The following is a 12,036-nucleotide window of genomic DNA, read 5'->3' as shown; positions in this document are numbered from 1 at the left end:
AAACACCTGGCTTGTATTCCCAGCTGTGCCACTGACCTGCTCTGTGACCTTGGGCAAGTCATTTCACCTCTCTGTGCCTGTATTTTCCCTCTCACACTTCGTCTTAGATGGTGAGCAAGTTGCGGCAGGGACTGTCTGTTACTATATGTTTGTACAGAATCTAGCACATTTCTGATGTGGAAAATGTGATGATTGTCTGTTTTAGATAAGGAATTGAGCGTATGTCTTCATTGCCGTATGCTATTGTATATGATGGAAACTACTTCAGGTCTGGGGTGTACCTGCTAGTTCCTAGAACCCTCAGTTCTGCTAGTTCCAGCACCCTTGCACTAGGACACACTATGGGCTAGATTTTGCAACTTTTGCTCTTGTTCATTGGTACTTATTCATATATGCTGTCTGGCTTCGTTTGGACAGCTCAGATGGGTATTTCTCAGAAGCAATTCAAATATATAGAATTGGCTCCACTCTAAGTATTTACTGAGATAAAAATAGCTCAGGTCCTTTGTCGACCCCTGGTTTTCAGAAGTGCTGAGACTCTCACAATCCCAGCTGCGACATCAGCAGGAGTGATGGGTGATCGTCTCATCTGAAAATCAGGCTCTAGGCCAGCGGTGGGCAACCTGCGGCCTGTCAGGGTAATCCGCTGGCGGGCTGCCAGACGGTTTGTTTACATTTGCACGGCCGCCCGCAGCCCCCAGTGGCCGCAGTTCGCTGTTCCCAGCCAATAGGAGCGGCGGGAAGCGGCGGTCAGTGGTGGCCGCAGGTTGCCCACCGCAGCTCTAGCCCAGTATTTTCAAACATAACACCTAAAAAGTTTGACACCTGAGGCACTAAATAAATGCCCGGGTTTTTAGAAGCGTTTGGCAGAGAGCGTTCCCAATGAGTGCAATGGAGTAGCGGGTATTCAGCACATCTGAAAAGCAGGCTGCTTACGTGGGTCCTGAAATATAGATTTAGGTGCCTAACGATAACGTACGTTTGATTTTTTTTTTTTGCCACTTGTATTTTGAAAGAATTAGGATGAAGATGCAGGGAACATGAAATAAGAACGGTCAACTAAGGGCAGGAAAAAGAAACAGGAAGGGAGACTGGAAAGAGGACCATGCAGAAGAAAGATACATGGTAGAAGGACAGAGAGTGGGGGTTGGGAGGGTGGGGAGAAGTGAAGGAAATGTAGGATAAGACTCAAAAGGGAAAAGAAAAGAGTAGGAAGAAACAGGTTTTTATTATACCCGAGTTTAATAATGAATAGTAGGATTTTTAAAAGCACTCAGCTTTTACTAAATCTCCTATTAACTTTGATGGAACAGGAAGCAGCATTAAGCCAGTGATTAGCATTTTTAAGAATTCCACCATAAGTTTCTCTCTGCACAGTACTATCTGTAGGATTCATACAAGGTTCATGCGCTTGGCAACATTCAGGGCACACCCGGAGTGTTGTGCTGGACCTGTGCACACACAGCTCCTCTCAAGGGCATCAACCTTGGAATCTCGCCCAGATGACATGAACCGTGGGAAGCCTCTCAGGACTGGGCTCAAGGCCCGAGAGCAAGGAGTGCGGTAGATAGAAATTGGTAAATAAGAATGTTAAACAAAGCCAGTGTATTCCTTTTATCTGTTGGAGAATGTAATGCCCAGGGGGAGAGAAAAGAATAAAGGAGAGGGTGGAAAGCTGACGGGCAGAAGCCCGTTAGCAGACCAGCCGCTTGCTTGCTAAAAGCTGTGTTCCGTCTTGTCATTTGAACCGCCACAACTATCACTTCAGAAAAAGAAGAGGACACAATCTTTGGTGATCCATAAATAAAGTACTTCAGTTATATATTCGCCATATTTTTGACTGACTGCATGATTTTTTTTCATGTTCTGGTTTAATGTTCATTTGTGATCCAATTTGATAATAAGTCTTCAATTTCGTCATTGAACTCTAATGCTGTAGAAGAATGCAAAGTGCCCACTCTGTTTTCTTGTATACTACCAGGTATACTAAGCACCTAGACATACCCGAGTGACATTTCGCTCCATTCTCCTCTGCCTATCTGTTGGATCACCCATTCCAGTTAGTGCATGGCTTGACTTGACAGTGTTGATGATAGACACATATGAGAAGACCATGACAATCACAGGTAGAAAGAAACAGCAGATAAATATAGACACAATGTAGGACTTGTAGATTGTAGAGAAATTGGCTTTTGCCCAGTCTATCTCACAGGTGCCATACATGCGATCTAGAAAACAAAACAATGTGGTTAGCTTTTTTCCTTTTTAATATATTTGTCTTTAATAATCTTAAAGCATTTGATTTATAAATTTAAAACATATAGTTTTCTTCTTTTAGAAAGCAAAGGACCAAGTGATCATGGTGATTTAATGAATTATGACATAATGTTCTATAGACACAATTTTCCGAGACCTTATAGATTGCAACAAAATGTATTACAGGCTACTTGCCTCTGATTTAGATTTCCACTGCCTAGCCAGCATGAAGAAACCATTGCTAAGGGGGGACAGTAAAGGGTAATATTTTAATTCCCATTCTCAGAAAAATGGTTATTAATTCTGTAGGTTTGATACCATTGCAAGTTATGTTCTTCCATTTGCTATTACTTTCTACACAGTAACTTTTTCTAAGATCTTGGTACCAAACAGCATAATAAGAAGTTATTGTAACAAAGATAATACACCAATCAATTAAAAAAGTCACGTTAACTAACAAATTACAAAATAAGAAATAGGAATAAAAAATATTGAATCTTTCAAAATAGAATGGAGAAAGCCACAAACATTCTATATGGAAAGCACTTCCACTTTAATGATACCGGAGGTGCAAAAATATTAATACAGCAAATGGCACATTAATACAGCATGGTAATGGGAACACACCTGAAAAAAACTGAGATCAGACATAAATTGCAAACTAGAGCGTACAGTTATAAAGGGGCTACAGATGCTTAGATAATGGGCCAGATTCACAAAGGGATTTAGGTGCCTTAAGATGCAGGTAGGCACCTAGTGGGATTTCAGAAGTGCCTACGCAAGTTAGGCACTTAACAGAAGGTCAATGGGAATTAGGCATCTAACCTGCTTGGGGTGCTTTTGTATATCCCACTAGGCACTTATCTGCATCTTTAAGCACCTAAATGCCTTTGTAAATCTGGCCCCGTAACAAAATATTGAGTTTGACTTATAGCAATAGAGCCTGCCTATATATTTCACACTTGAACAAAGGTTGGAATGAAGGTTTCAAGGACTCCCCAAAATGAAATGAGCAGCAAGGTTTTCCATAGACTTTAAAAAAATTAAGTCGGTTGACTGCTCAGACAATCATTGCAATAAAATACATCACAAATAAGCAAAAGCATGAACCAAAGTTTTAGCTGTTTACACAGTCAAGTATTTACAATCCCTGGAAAAGTTTAACACGTGAAACCTGCATGATTCAGCAATGGAACTCATATTAGCATCAAATTACAAGACCTAATCAAAAATAACTCCTCTTAATTCTCCATAGCTGATGAAGTTTAAATGGGATGAATTAACTTTCAGAAGACAGGAACCAGAGATAAAAAATTAATTACTTACCTTGAGCTAAAAGACATTGGTCTTTTCCATATTTAACATCAAAAAGTTCTGATGCACTTATCTGGATACATTCAGTAAGAACCTTGCAAACCAAAGGTGAAATTCTGGCTCTATTGAAATCAATGGCAAAACTCCTTTTGACTTCAGTGGGGCCAGAATTTCATCCCACAAGTAGATTGCATAGGGAAATATTGGAAAGGATGTATACACCTGGACAAAGTAGCACATAAGCAGTACTCTCATCCATGTAATGTAGTATCACTAATTAGTAGAAGATGCAGAGAAAGTACCAGGCCCAAAACTGAGATCTGAGGTATATCCAGAGTACAATCATAAGCATTCCCTGGATAAATTGTTCTTTATGAATTATACTCCCAGCTCTACTGATAATCAGTCTGCTCTACAACAAACAGCAAGATAAGAGGGAAATGATCTTTGTTCTATTAAGAGCAAATGTGCCAGCTGTGTCACTGTAGGAATGTATGAGAGGCCCTTTACCTGTATAACTGCCCCATCCAAGTATTGGAGCCACTGACCAGAAGAAAGCTGCAATCCAGATGAGAACCAGGGCCACAGTGATGCTGCTGTTGCTAATACAATGCCCTGGAACATACAACACAGTGAGAAAATGGCACTTAACACACTGACCCTTTCCCGATTAAATCTGTTCACATTGGACTACTGTAAAGACCAGGGAGGGCTAATTAGGGGAATCTTGGTACTTGAGATAATTCCCAGACTAAAAAAAAGGTTTTTAAACTAAAGGTAAGTTTGAAAGTATAGATCAGTGACTTGAGTGTTCAAGATTTTGCAAGGACATTGGAGTTAGATGAAATTAGATTAGATTAAAAAGTGACAGATAAATTAGATATGAGACAATTCGGAAATTCAGTGTTAAAGCTACAAGAAACATATATGAACTTTGCAGTTTTGTAAACCTTTAAAAGGACAGGAAATTATAAGTTTAATTTAAGACGAAAAAAGAAAAACAATGGAAAGAATGGAAATTCACTAGTATAGCATTCAAATAACTTTAAATCTGCCCCCACACTGGTAGCCAGAGGAAAACAAATCAGAAACTCAAACTACCTTATTCAGCCAGCATAACACTTTCAACTCATCCATGATCAGAGAAACCAGAATAACTTACTCTTAACCATACAGTGGTTGTGCCAGTTCCAGCCTTCTTTAAAGGGATATAAAGTCCACAGAAAAATACATCCTTTACCTGACTAGATTAGCAAAGTACTCTCCTCACTTTTCGTTAAGATTCCATGTGCCATCACTTACACAAATATCATTAGGCCCAGGTGCTGCAGTCTGCACATGCAAACCTCTCAGTGCCAGACAACACATAGGAAAATTATTTTAACCTATTACATTTGAAAGAAATTTCTGCTTTCCAGACAATAGGTGTAGACAACTGTCTACATATATTTTGCTGAGGTTGTCTGGTTGTGACTTGTGATGGGATTTAGCCCAGAGTCCAGCCCACTCAAATACTGCAAGTGCCTTCTGGAATGACCCTTACATTTAACTCTCTGGCACAGGTATCTGAGATATGTATTTTAATAAAGTTATTGCTTTCCCCGTACTTACCACTTTTCCTACAGAATATGAGCCTCAGGCGTGTCAAAGGCAAAAGGCTTTTAGTTACTCACATTTCTAATGGTTTTAATTAACGAATTCCACTCTCTTCTCTTCTTTGTCCTTGATTCCCAAGCTGTTGATGCTGTCATTGGATGGGAGGGGTTCTGAATGATCCTACTTATTAAATATAGGAAACGTTTTCAGCCTGAGTCCCCCACGTGCTCCACTGTGTCCTCCCTTACTCGCCCATGCCCTCCCCTGTCAGGGATAGTTGAGCGCAGTTTCCATAGTGCTCCCTGAGTATCTGGCCTGACTTCAGTGATAACGAACGTGCAGTTTCTGCTACGGTTTGGCTGCATCAATGGCCCTTGATAATGTTGCAGTCAGCAGCAGCAATAAAGGGATGGGAAAAGCCATGGGCCAAATTCTGATTTATACGGAGGCCCAGTATGCAGCAGTGTAAAGCGACCTTAAAGTGGGAGTAAATTGCATTTACACCCCATTACACTGCTGGAGTGGCATAAGGGGCCTTCGAGTAAATGAGAATCTGGCTTATACATATGTTTAATCTTCAATTGTGTAAGTATTCAAAGCAGGCTTTTTAAGTACCCTCTTCTAACCAGCAGAAGTTTTGGAAGCTTGGCTAAAATGTGTGCAGCCCTGCTCCCTGTGTCGATGCAATTAATTTGGTTCCCATGGGAGCAGTGGTGAGTTGCTGAAGAGGTAAAACTCTGAAAGAGGAAGATTTCTTCAGAGCACAGAGAGCTGTCCAAGACATTAGACTTCCTGCGATTACTTAAGGCTAGATTCACAAAGGAACTCAGGCACCTTAGGCTAGATCCACAAAGATATTTAGACTCATAATTTCCACAGAAATCAATTACTTGGGCATGGGGTATTCTGGGGCAGGTTTTTCTCAATCTCTCCTGGGCACCAGAGACAGAATTACTCTCAGAGGTTGGGATGTGAGCGACCAGGGATGTGAGCGACCCAGGTTTCAGTCCCTCTGTTCCAATGCCTATTTAATTGTTTATACACAGTGGAACAGCCTCAACGGGCGAGATTGAGAGAGACCCCAGAATACCCCATAGCCCAATGGTTAGGGCACTCTCCTGAGGTGGGTGGGACACCAAAGTTCAAGTCCCTTCCCCACATTAGACAGAGGAGGGAATTGAACCCAGCTCTCCACATCCTGGGTGAGGGCCCTAACACCACTGGGCTAAAAGTTACAAAGGGGCACTATCACATCCTCTGGCTGTTTTGTGTGGGTCTAGGTATGTTCAGAGCATGCCTACCAAATTGGGCCCCACAGGCAAGATAGGTGGGGAAACACCTAGTTTGAGGATCTTTCTGGGGCTTAGCTATGATGCCTAGGCACGTAGGCTGAGGTGGCTGTGACCTTGCTCTCTGGTAGAAACTTAGGTGAGAGAGACGTGCGTTTAAAATATGGCTAGATATGGTACAATAAATACAAAATATGGAACACAGCACAGCCTGATTCTGACTGCACCAGCACCAGACTGAGTTAAAAATGGGCCTTAATAGATATATCAGTGACAAGGTGCATTGGTTCTGGTGCAAAGGTGGAACTTCCTGCAGAATATATATTGCCTTGTCAGGGTTGTTATTGCCTATGCAATTAGAAATATCATTTATATAACACAGTAAATGTATACGGTTCTTTATATACAGAGATTGAGACAGGATCCCTGCTCCAAATCTTACAGCGTAAATCACACAAAACAAAGACAAAAGACAATACTGGATAACACTGGAGTTGTGAACTAGCATGGGAAACTATTGATTAGAAGAAAATAGGGAGAATTTCTGGATGGCGTGGGTTTTAAAGAGGGATTTGAAGTAGTTGAGCAAGGACTTTTGGTGGGAGATTTCTAACAGGATAGGAAATACAAAATGAATAATGGGAGGAGGACATAAGTGATCTTTTAAGTGGGACGATTGGGAAAAGGGTGAGGAGCAGATTGGGGTAGGTGGGAATAAGAGCAGAAATGTAGATGGGTGGCATGGTTATGTAGGGGTTTGTAGGCAGGTGACAACAAAGAGTATGAATTTAACAGAGTAAGAGACAGGAAGCCATTGGAGGTATTCAAAGTGGTGTAGAGCAGTGGGAGAGGGCGATAGCTTTAGTAGTGGTATTTTGGATAGATTGGAGGGCATGGAGGTTAGATAAGTATACAGTAAACAAGAAACGAGCACTTGGGGAAAGGTTTTAGGGGCACGGGTCGTGAGGAAAGGGTGATTTTTGAGATATTGAAGAGGAAGAAATGACAGGACTTAGTGAGAGAACTGGAGAAGGGAGAAGTAGAGAGGAAAGCCAAAAATGGCATGCAGATTATAGGCATAGGAGACAGGAAGGAGAGTGGCAATGTCAATGGAGCTAGGCAAGGAGTCTGGAGGAAGGTTTAAGAAGAAAGAAGTTCAGTATTGAAAAGAGTGGGCCTGATTCTGACCTCACATGGTGTAAAAAGTACATGGGTTGATCAGAATCCGGTCCACTGAGTTTGAGATGATGGTAGGGCATCCTAGAGACAATTGCAGAGAAGCAGTTTGAGATGCAAGACTGGATGGTGTTGGAGAGGTTGCTGGGAAGATCAGTAGATTTCAGTGTCCCAGGTGACACCTAACCCTATTCACAATGCCTGCTGCGAGCAGGCAAAACACCATTGAGAACAAAAAGGCATTTGTGGAGGAAAGTGTCCCAAGCCAGGTCTATTAATGGCTGGCAACTGTCCTAAACTTCATTTAATACAAGATGAAATTCACCTCTTTGCAGAGGGACAGTGGACATGTGCACCACTGAAGTGCCATTTACACTCTATTTTGAGGGACTTAAGTGATACATAAGCTTAGTGTTGGCCCTCTGCACGGGGTTGAATTCTACCCACAGTGAAGCAAATGTGCCAAGAATAACGCTGCTCTTATTTGGGTTAATTTGAAAATGTTTGATGGAAGCAGATTTCCAACAGAAGTTATTGGGCCTGATTTTGATTCCCCCCCTTGTCCATTGGCCACCGTGTTACCCCATTGACTTCAGGGGAGTTATTCTTGTTTTTCACCAAGGTAACTGAAGGCAGAGTCAGACCAGCGCTATTTTTAATTTCTTCAAATGTGTGGTTGAAGCCCTTACCTCTGTCTGGATGGCAGCCCTTTATGTAGCGAGTTACACTGATCACTGTAAGGGTATTAATGCTAGCCAGGCCAAACAGAAGTGTCAGAAATCCATCAATCTGCAAAAACAAATAAAAAAGGGGGTTTGTTCCCACAACCAAACTACAGAATGACAAGGGGGTTGGATTGAGGGGAACTGTTGGGAATGCTCCAGTGGTTTAATATTAATGTTCCTGAAAGTTTTTCCAAAAGCCCAAATGCCAATGAAATATAAAATGTCAGGGGTCTTTACCATCTCTGTGATCACTGAACAATTAGACACTGAAAAACTAGATGCGGTGTGTCATGTGGGTAATGTGAATGTAAAACAAACAAGCAAACACCTGCTGAAATACATCCCCCGAAAATACAAAGTTACGGAATGAAAGAGAAAAAAGACTGCACAGGAGAAAGGGGATTGGATGCAACAATCCTCATTATATAGAAACAAATATGTAAACTGAACACATGAAGTTTAGGTTAAGGTGGCAGTAGCAATAGGAAGCATGCAAGCGTGCAATCAACTTAGCTGGGTGGGAAAAAAAAGATTTTTAAAACGTCCAAACCCAAATCAGCCAAATTATTTACCTTTGAACAATGCTAGTCATATTTATTACTGGTATGGTAAAACTGACTCAGGCCCTGATCCTGGAATCTGATCCACACAGGTATGCCTGCATAGACCCTTTTGCCTGTGTAGCATGCCAGTGAAGTCAATGGCCCCACTAGCAGTCTATGCACAAAATGGTTACAATTCAACTAGGTTAATTCATGGCTATAAGGAAGAAGTACCTGCTGAATGTAGCAAAGATGGATGTAGCCAGCTGCTAGTGAATACTGTGTGACTGGGAGGTGATCTGGATAAAATCTTTGCAGGCTTAGTCTAATTTTCAAAAGCTTGGAATCAGATGCAAACACAGAGCTAGAGGGTCACTTGGAGGTGTAAGTTTCACATTAAATTGAGTAGGAAAACTGATGTAAGTGGCTCCACACTGTAACTTGCAAGAATTTGGTATTTGATGGTTATATAAATAAAAACCCTACAACTTAAACCAGTTCATTATTCTGGCAAAATATATTCAGTCCTCACATAAATGGCACCACTCTCATTGAACTCATGCCTGAATTTGGCCTGAGGACATTGTGAATGAGGTGAATATAAATTAAAGTAGGTGTGGTACGCTTTATCTTACACCCTTCTCCTGCAACAAGCCCCCCTCGTGCTTTCTCTACATTCATTTTGCAGAATCACTGAATAGTAAATCAGTGCAAGATGCACTATTATGGCACTTAAATCTGACAGAAGTGGCCATGTATGATCAACTTACACCTGATGTGTAACCAAAACCAATGTATATGTCACAAAAGAATATGACCCAATGATTTCCATGGATGCAGCACATGCTTACTCCAGGTTGCATTTGGCTGAATTTGTCCTGTTGTCTCTCAGGATTAGTTAAACACCTGGAAATGCAAATGCACTATACACTTCATTAAGCTTATGGAAGCAAATAGCCTCTGCTCTACTATGTGCTATAGCCGTACTGCACAAATCGAGATAACAACATATGCAAGGACTGCTGTAAATCCACACAGTCATAAGCTTAAAAAATAGTACGAGTTATTGTTTAGAACCGAACAGTGTTTCAGGAACCATGAGAACGGTGAAAAATCTGAACAAAAGCCTAAAAAGCAGTAATAATAAAAATACATATAAAGGACTAGGGCTGGATGCTCAGTGGATGTAAACTAGTACAGCTCCACTGAAGTCGTCATGTGTCGGCTGAGGATATGACAATTGCCTCCAAAGATGACAACTGTTATTCTCTCATCCTCATTTCCCCATCGTTAGTAGATGTGCCAACGTCATTTCTCACTGAGAGACAATTGTATTTCCTGATCAACTCAATCTACCAATGGAGTGCACAAAAAAATGGCAGGAAAATGAGACTAGTCATTTTGATTTAAAACAAAATACCGTATCATCATAAGTAGAGCTAGTTGAAACATTTTCAATGAAACATCTTTCCATCAGAAAATGTTGTTTGATTAAATTGAAATGTTTCATGGGAATCAGAGTAGCAGCCGCATTAGTCTGTGTCTGCAAAAAGAAAAGGAGGACTTGTAGCACCTTAGAGACTAACAAATTTCTTTGAGCATAAGCTTTTGGGATGAAGTGAGCTGTAGCTCACAAAAGCTTATGCTCAAATAAATTTGTTAGTCTCTAAGGTGCCACAAGTCCTCCTTTTCTTTTTTCATGGGAGTGTGTCAATTTCAACTAAATTGGTGGTTTTGATAATGCGGAAATTTTTTTTTCACCTTTATCATTTTGATTGATTTCATTTTGACTTTTATAGTAAAACATGTTATAATTTAATATTATATTTAATGTTTAGCATTATATCCTAGTATATATAGCGCTTTGACATTAATCAAACAAAACATTTTTACCTTATCAAAATAAAACACTTCAATTTTTCTCAATTGAAATTTTCAAAATTTCTCTTCAACAGGAAAAATTTTAAATTTTGATTTTTCATTCAGATTTGGAACTGCAAAAAATGTCACTTCAGAATTTCCTGCAGAACAGAAATTTGGTTTTCCAACCATTTCTAATTATAAACAAGGAAAAGCACAACACTTACCAAACAAATGTACAGCTAGTAAGTAATCACTATCTTTCTTTAAATATCACCTTCTTCAGCACCTCAGCATTTAAGTTACACCAGTCTAGTCTCCTTCCAATAGCAGTTTAGGGAGACCTGGTTCTCCATGGCTGCATACCAGGTGTAGATATTTAAACATGAACAGAGTGGGTATAAAATGCTACCATTCTGACTTGCAAAGGTATAGAGGACTACACACGGTGCATTGGATAATAAGGGAATCTATGAACCTGATCCAAAGCCCACTGAAGTCAGTGGCAAGACTCCCCAGTTGATTTTCATCAGCTTTGGTTTGGACCCTGTATTAGCATAAAAGATGCTTATTTATGCATTTTGCCTTCTGACTTTGGCCCCTTATCTAATACCCTCCTGTTCATCTTTGAATCTGTTACAGCCACAGGGATTTTATTTTATAAGCCCCATATGTGGTTTATGGTGTTTGAATTGGGGACAGTATTTGATAGTGTCTGATGTAGTGTCTCATGCAGCCTTCCTCTCAAAATTAATTCAGCTCAGCTTGGACAGACACACACTTCATGTGGACCAAAAACAGGCAGCAGGACCAAAAACAATAAGTAGTGACAAATTGCAAAGCAGTGAGGTCCAAGGAGGTGCTTAGTGTGGTACTGCAGAAATTGTATTGGGCAGATCTTAATGTCTTCATTAATGGCCTAGAAGAGGGATTAAACAGCCCATGAACGAAATCCTAAGAGGATATCAAATTCAGAGGAGCTGAAACCATAAACAGGACAGAGAAAGGCTACAAAAGAGGCCTAGTGGGTGGAAGCAGGGACAATAAATAGCATTCTAAGATTTATCTTGGAAAAATACCAACATATGTCTCAAGTACCTAAACACCAGGGTTAAAATCATATGAGACATAATGTCCACAGTGCCCTCCCCTCGGGTGGAGCATCTGCCTTGTACTCCTAACCATCTTTAGCATGGCTCAGCCTCACAAGAGGCAAGGTGGAGCCCCAAATGTGACTTCCCAAATGTGTAGCAGACGGTCAAAATTGGATGGTTATAT

The 12,036-nt window shown here is 40.7% G+C and overlaps 1 protein-coding gene and 1 long non-coding RNA gene across 2 annotated transcripts in view; one reads left to right on the top strand and one right to left on the bottom strand.

The window, feature by feature from the left end:
- LOC119565820 overlaps positions 1-12,036 on the top strand; it is a 109,918-nt gene that overhangs the window by 61,246 nt on the left and 36,636 nt on the right. The gene's annotated exons all lie outside the window — the stretch shown is intronic.
- LOC102945398 (opsin-5) overlaps positions 1-12,036 on the bottom strand; it is a 44,694-nt gene that overhangs the window by 884 nt on the left and 31,774 nt on the right. The window contains exons 3-5 of the mRNA XM_007057945.3: positions 8,321-8,420; positions 4,081-4,185; positions 2,005-2,228 (exon numbers count right to left, since the gene is read on the bottom strand). Coding sequence (XP_007058007.1) covers positions 2,005-2,228; positions 4,081-4,185; positions 8,321-8,420 — 429 coding nt within the window. The remainder of the gene's footprint in view (positions 1-2,004; positions 2,229-4,080; positions 4,186-8,320; positions 8,421-12,036) is intronic.

This window comes from Chelonia mydas, chromosome 3 (genome assembly GCF_015237465.2).
Source record: "Chelonia mydas isolate rCheMyd1 chromosome 3, rCheMyd1.pri.v2, whole genome shotgun sequence".
In the NCBI taxonomy this organism is placed as follows: domain Eukaryota; kingdom Metazoa; phylum Chordata; order Testudines; family Cheloniidae; genus Chelonia; species Chelonia mydas.
Note: the sequence above shows the minus strand (reverse complement) of the source record. Positions and strands in the feature narration are given on the sequence as shown.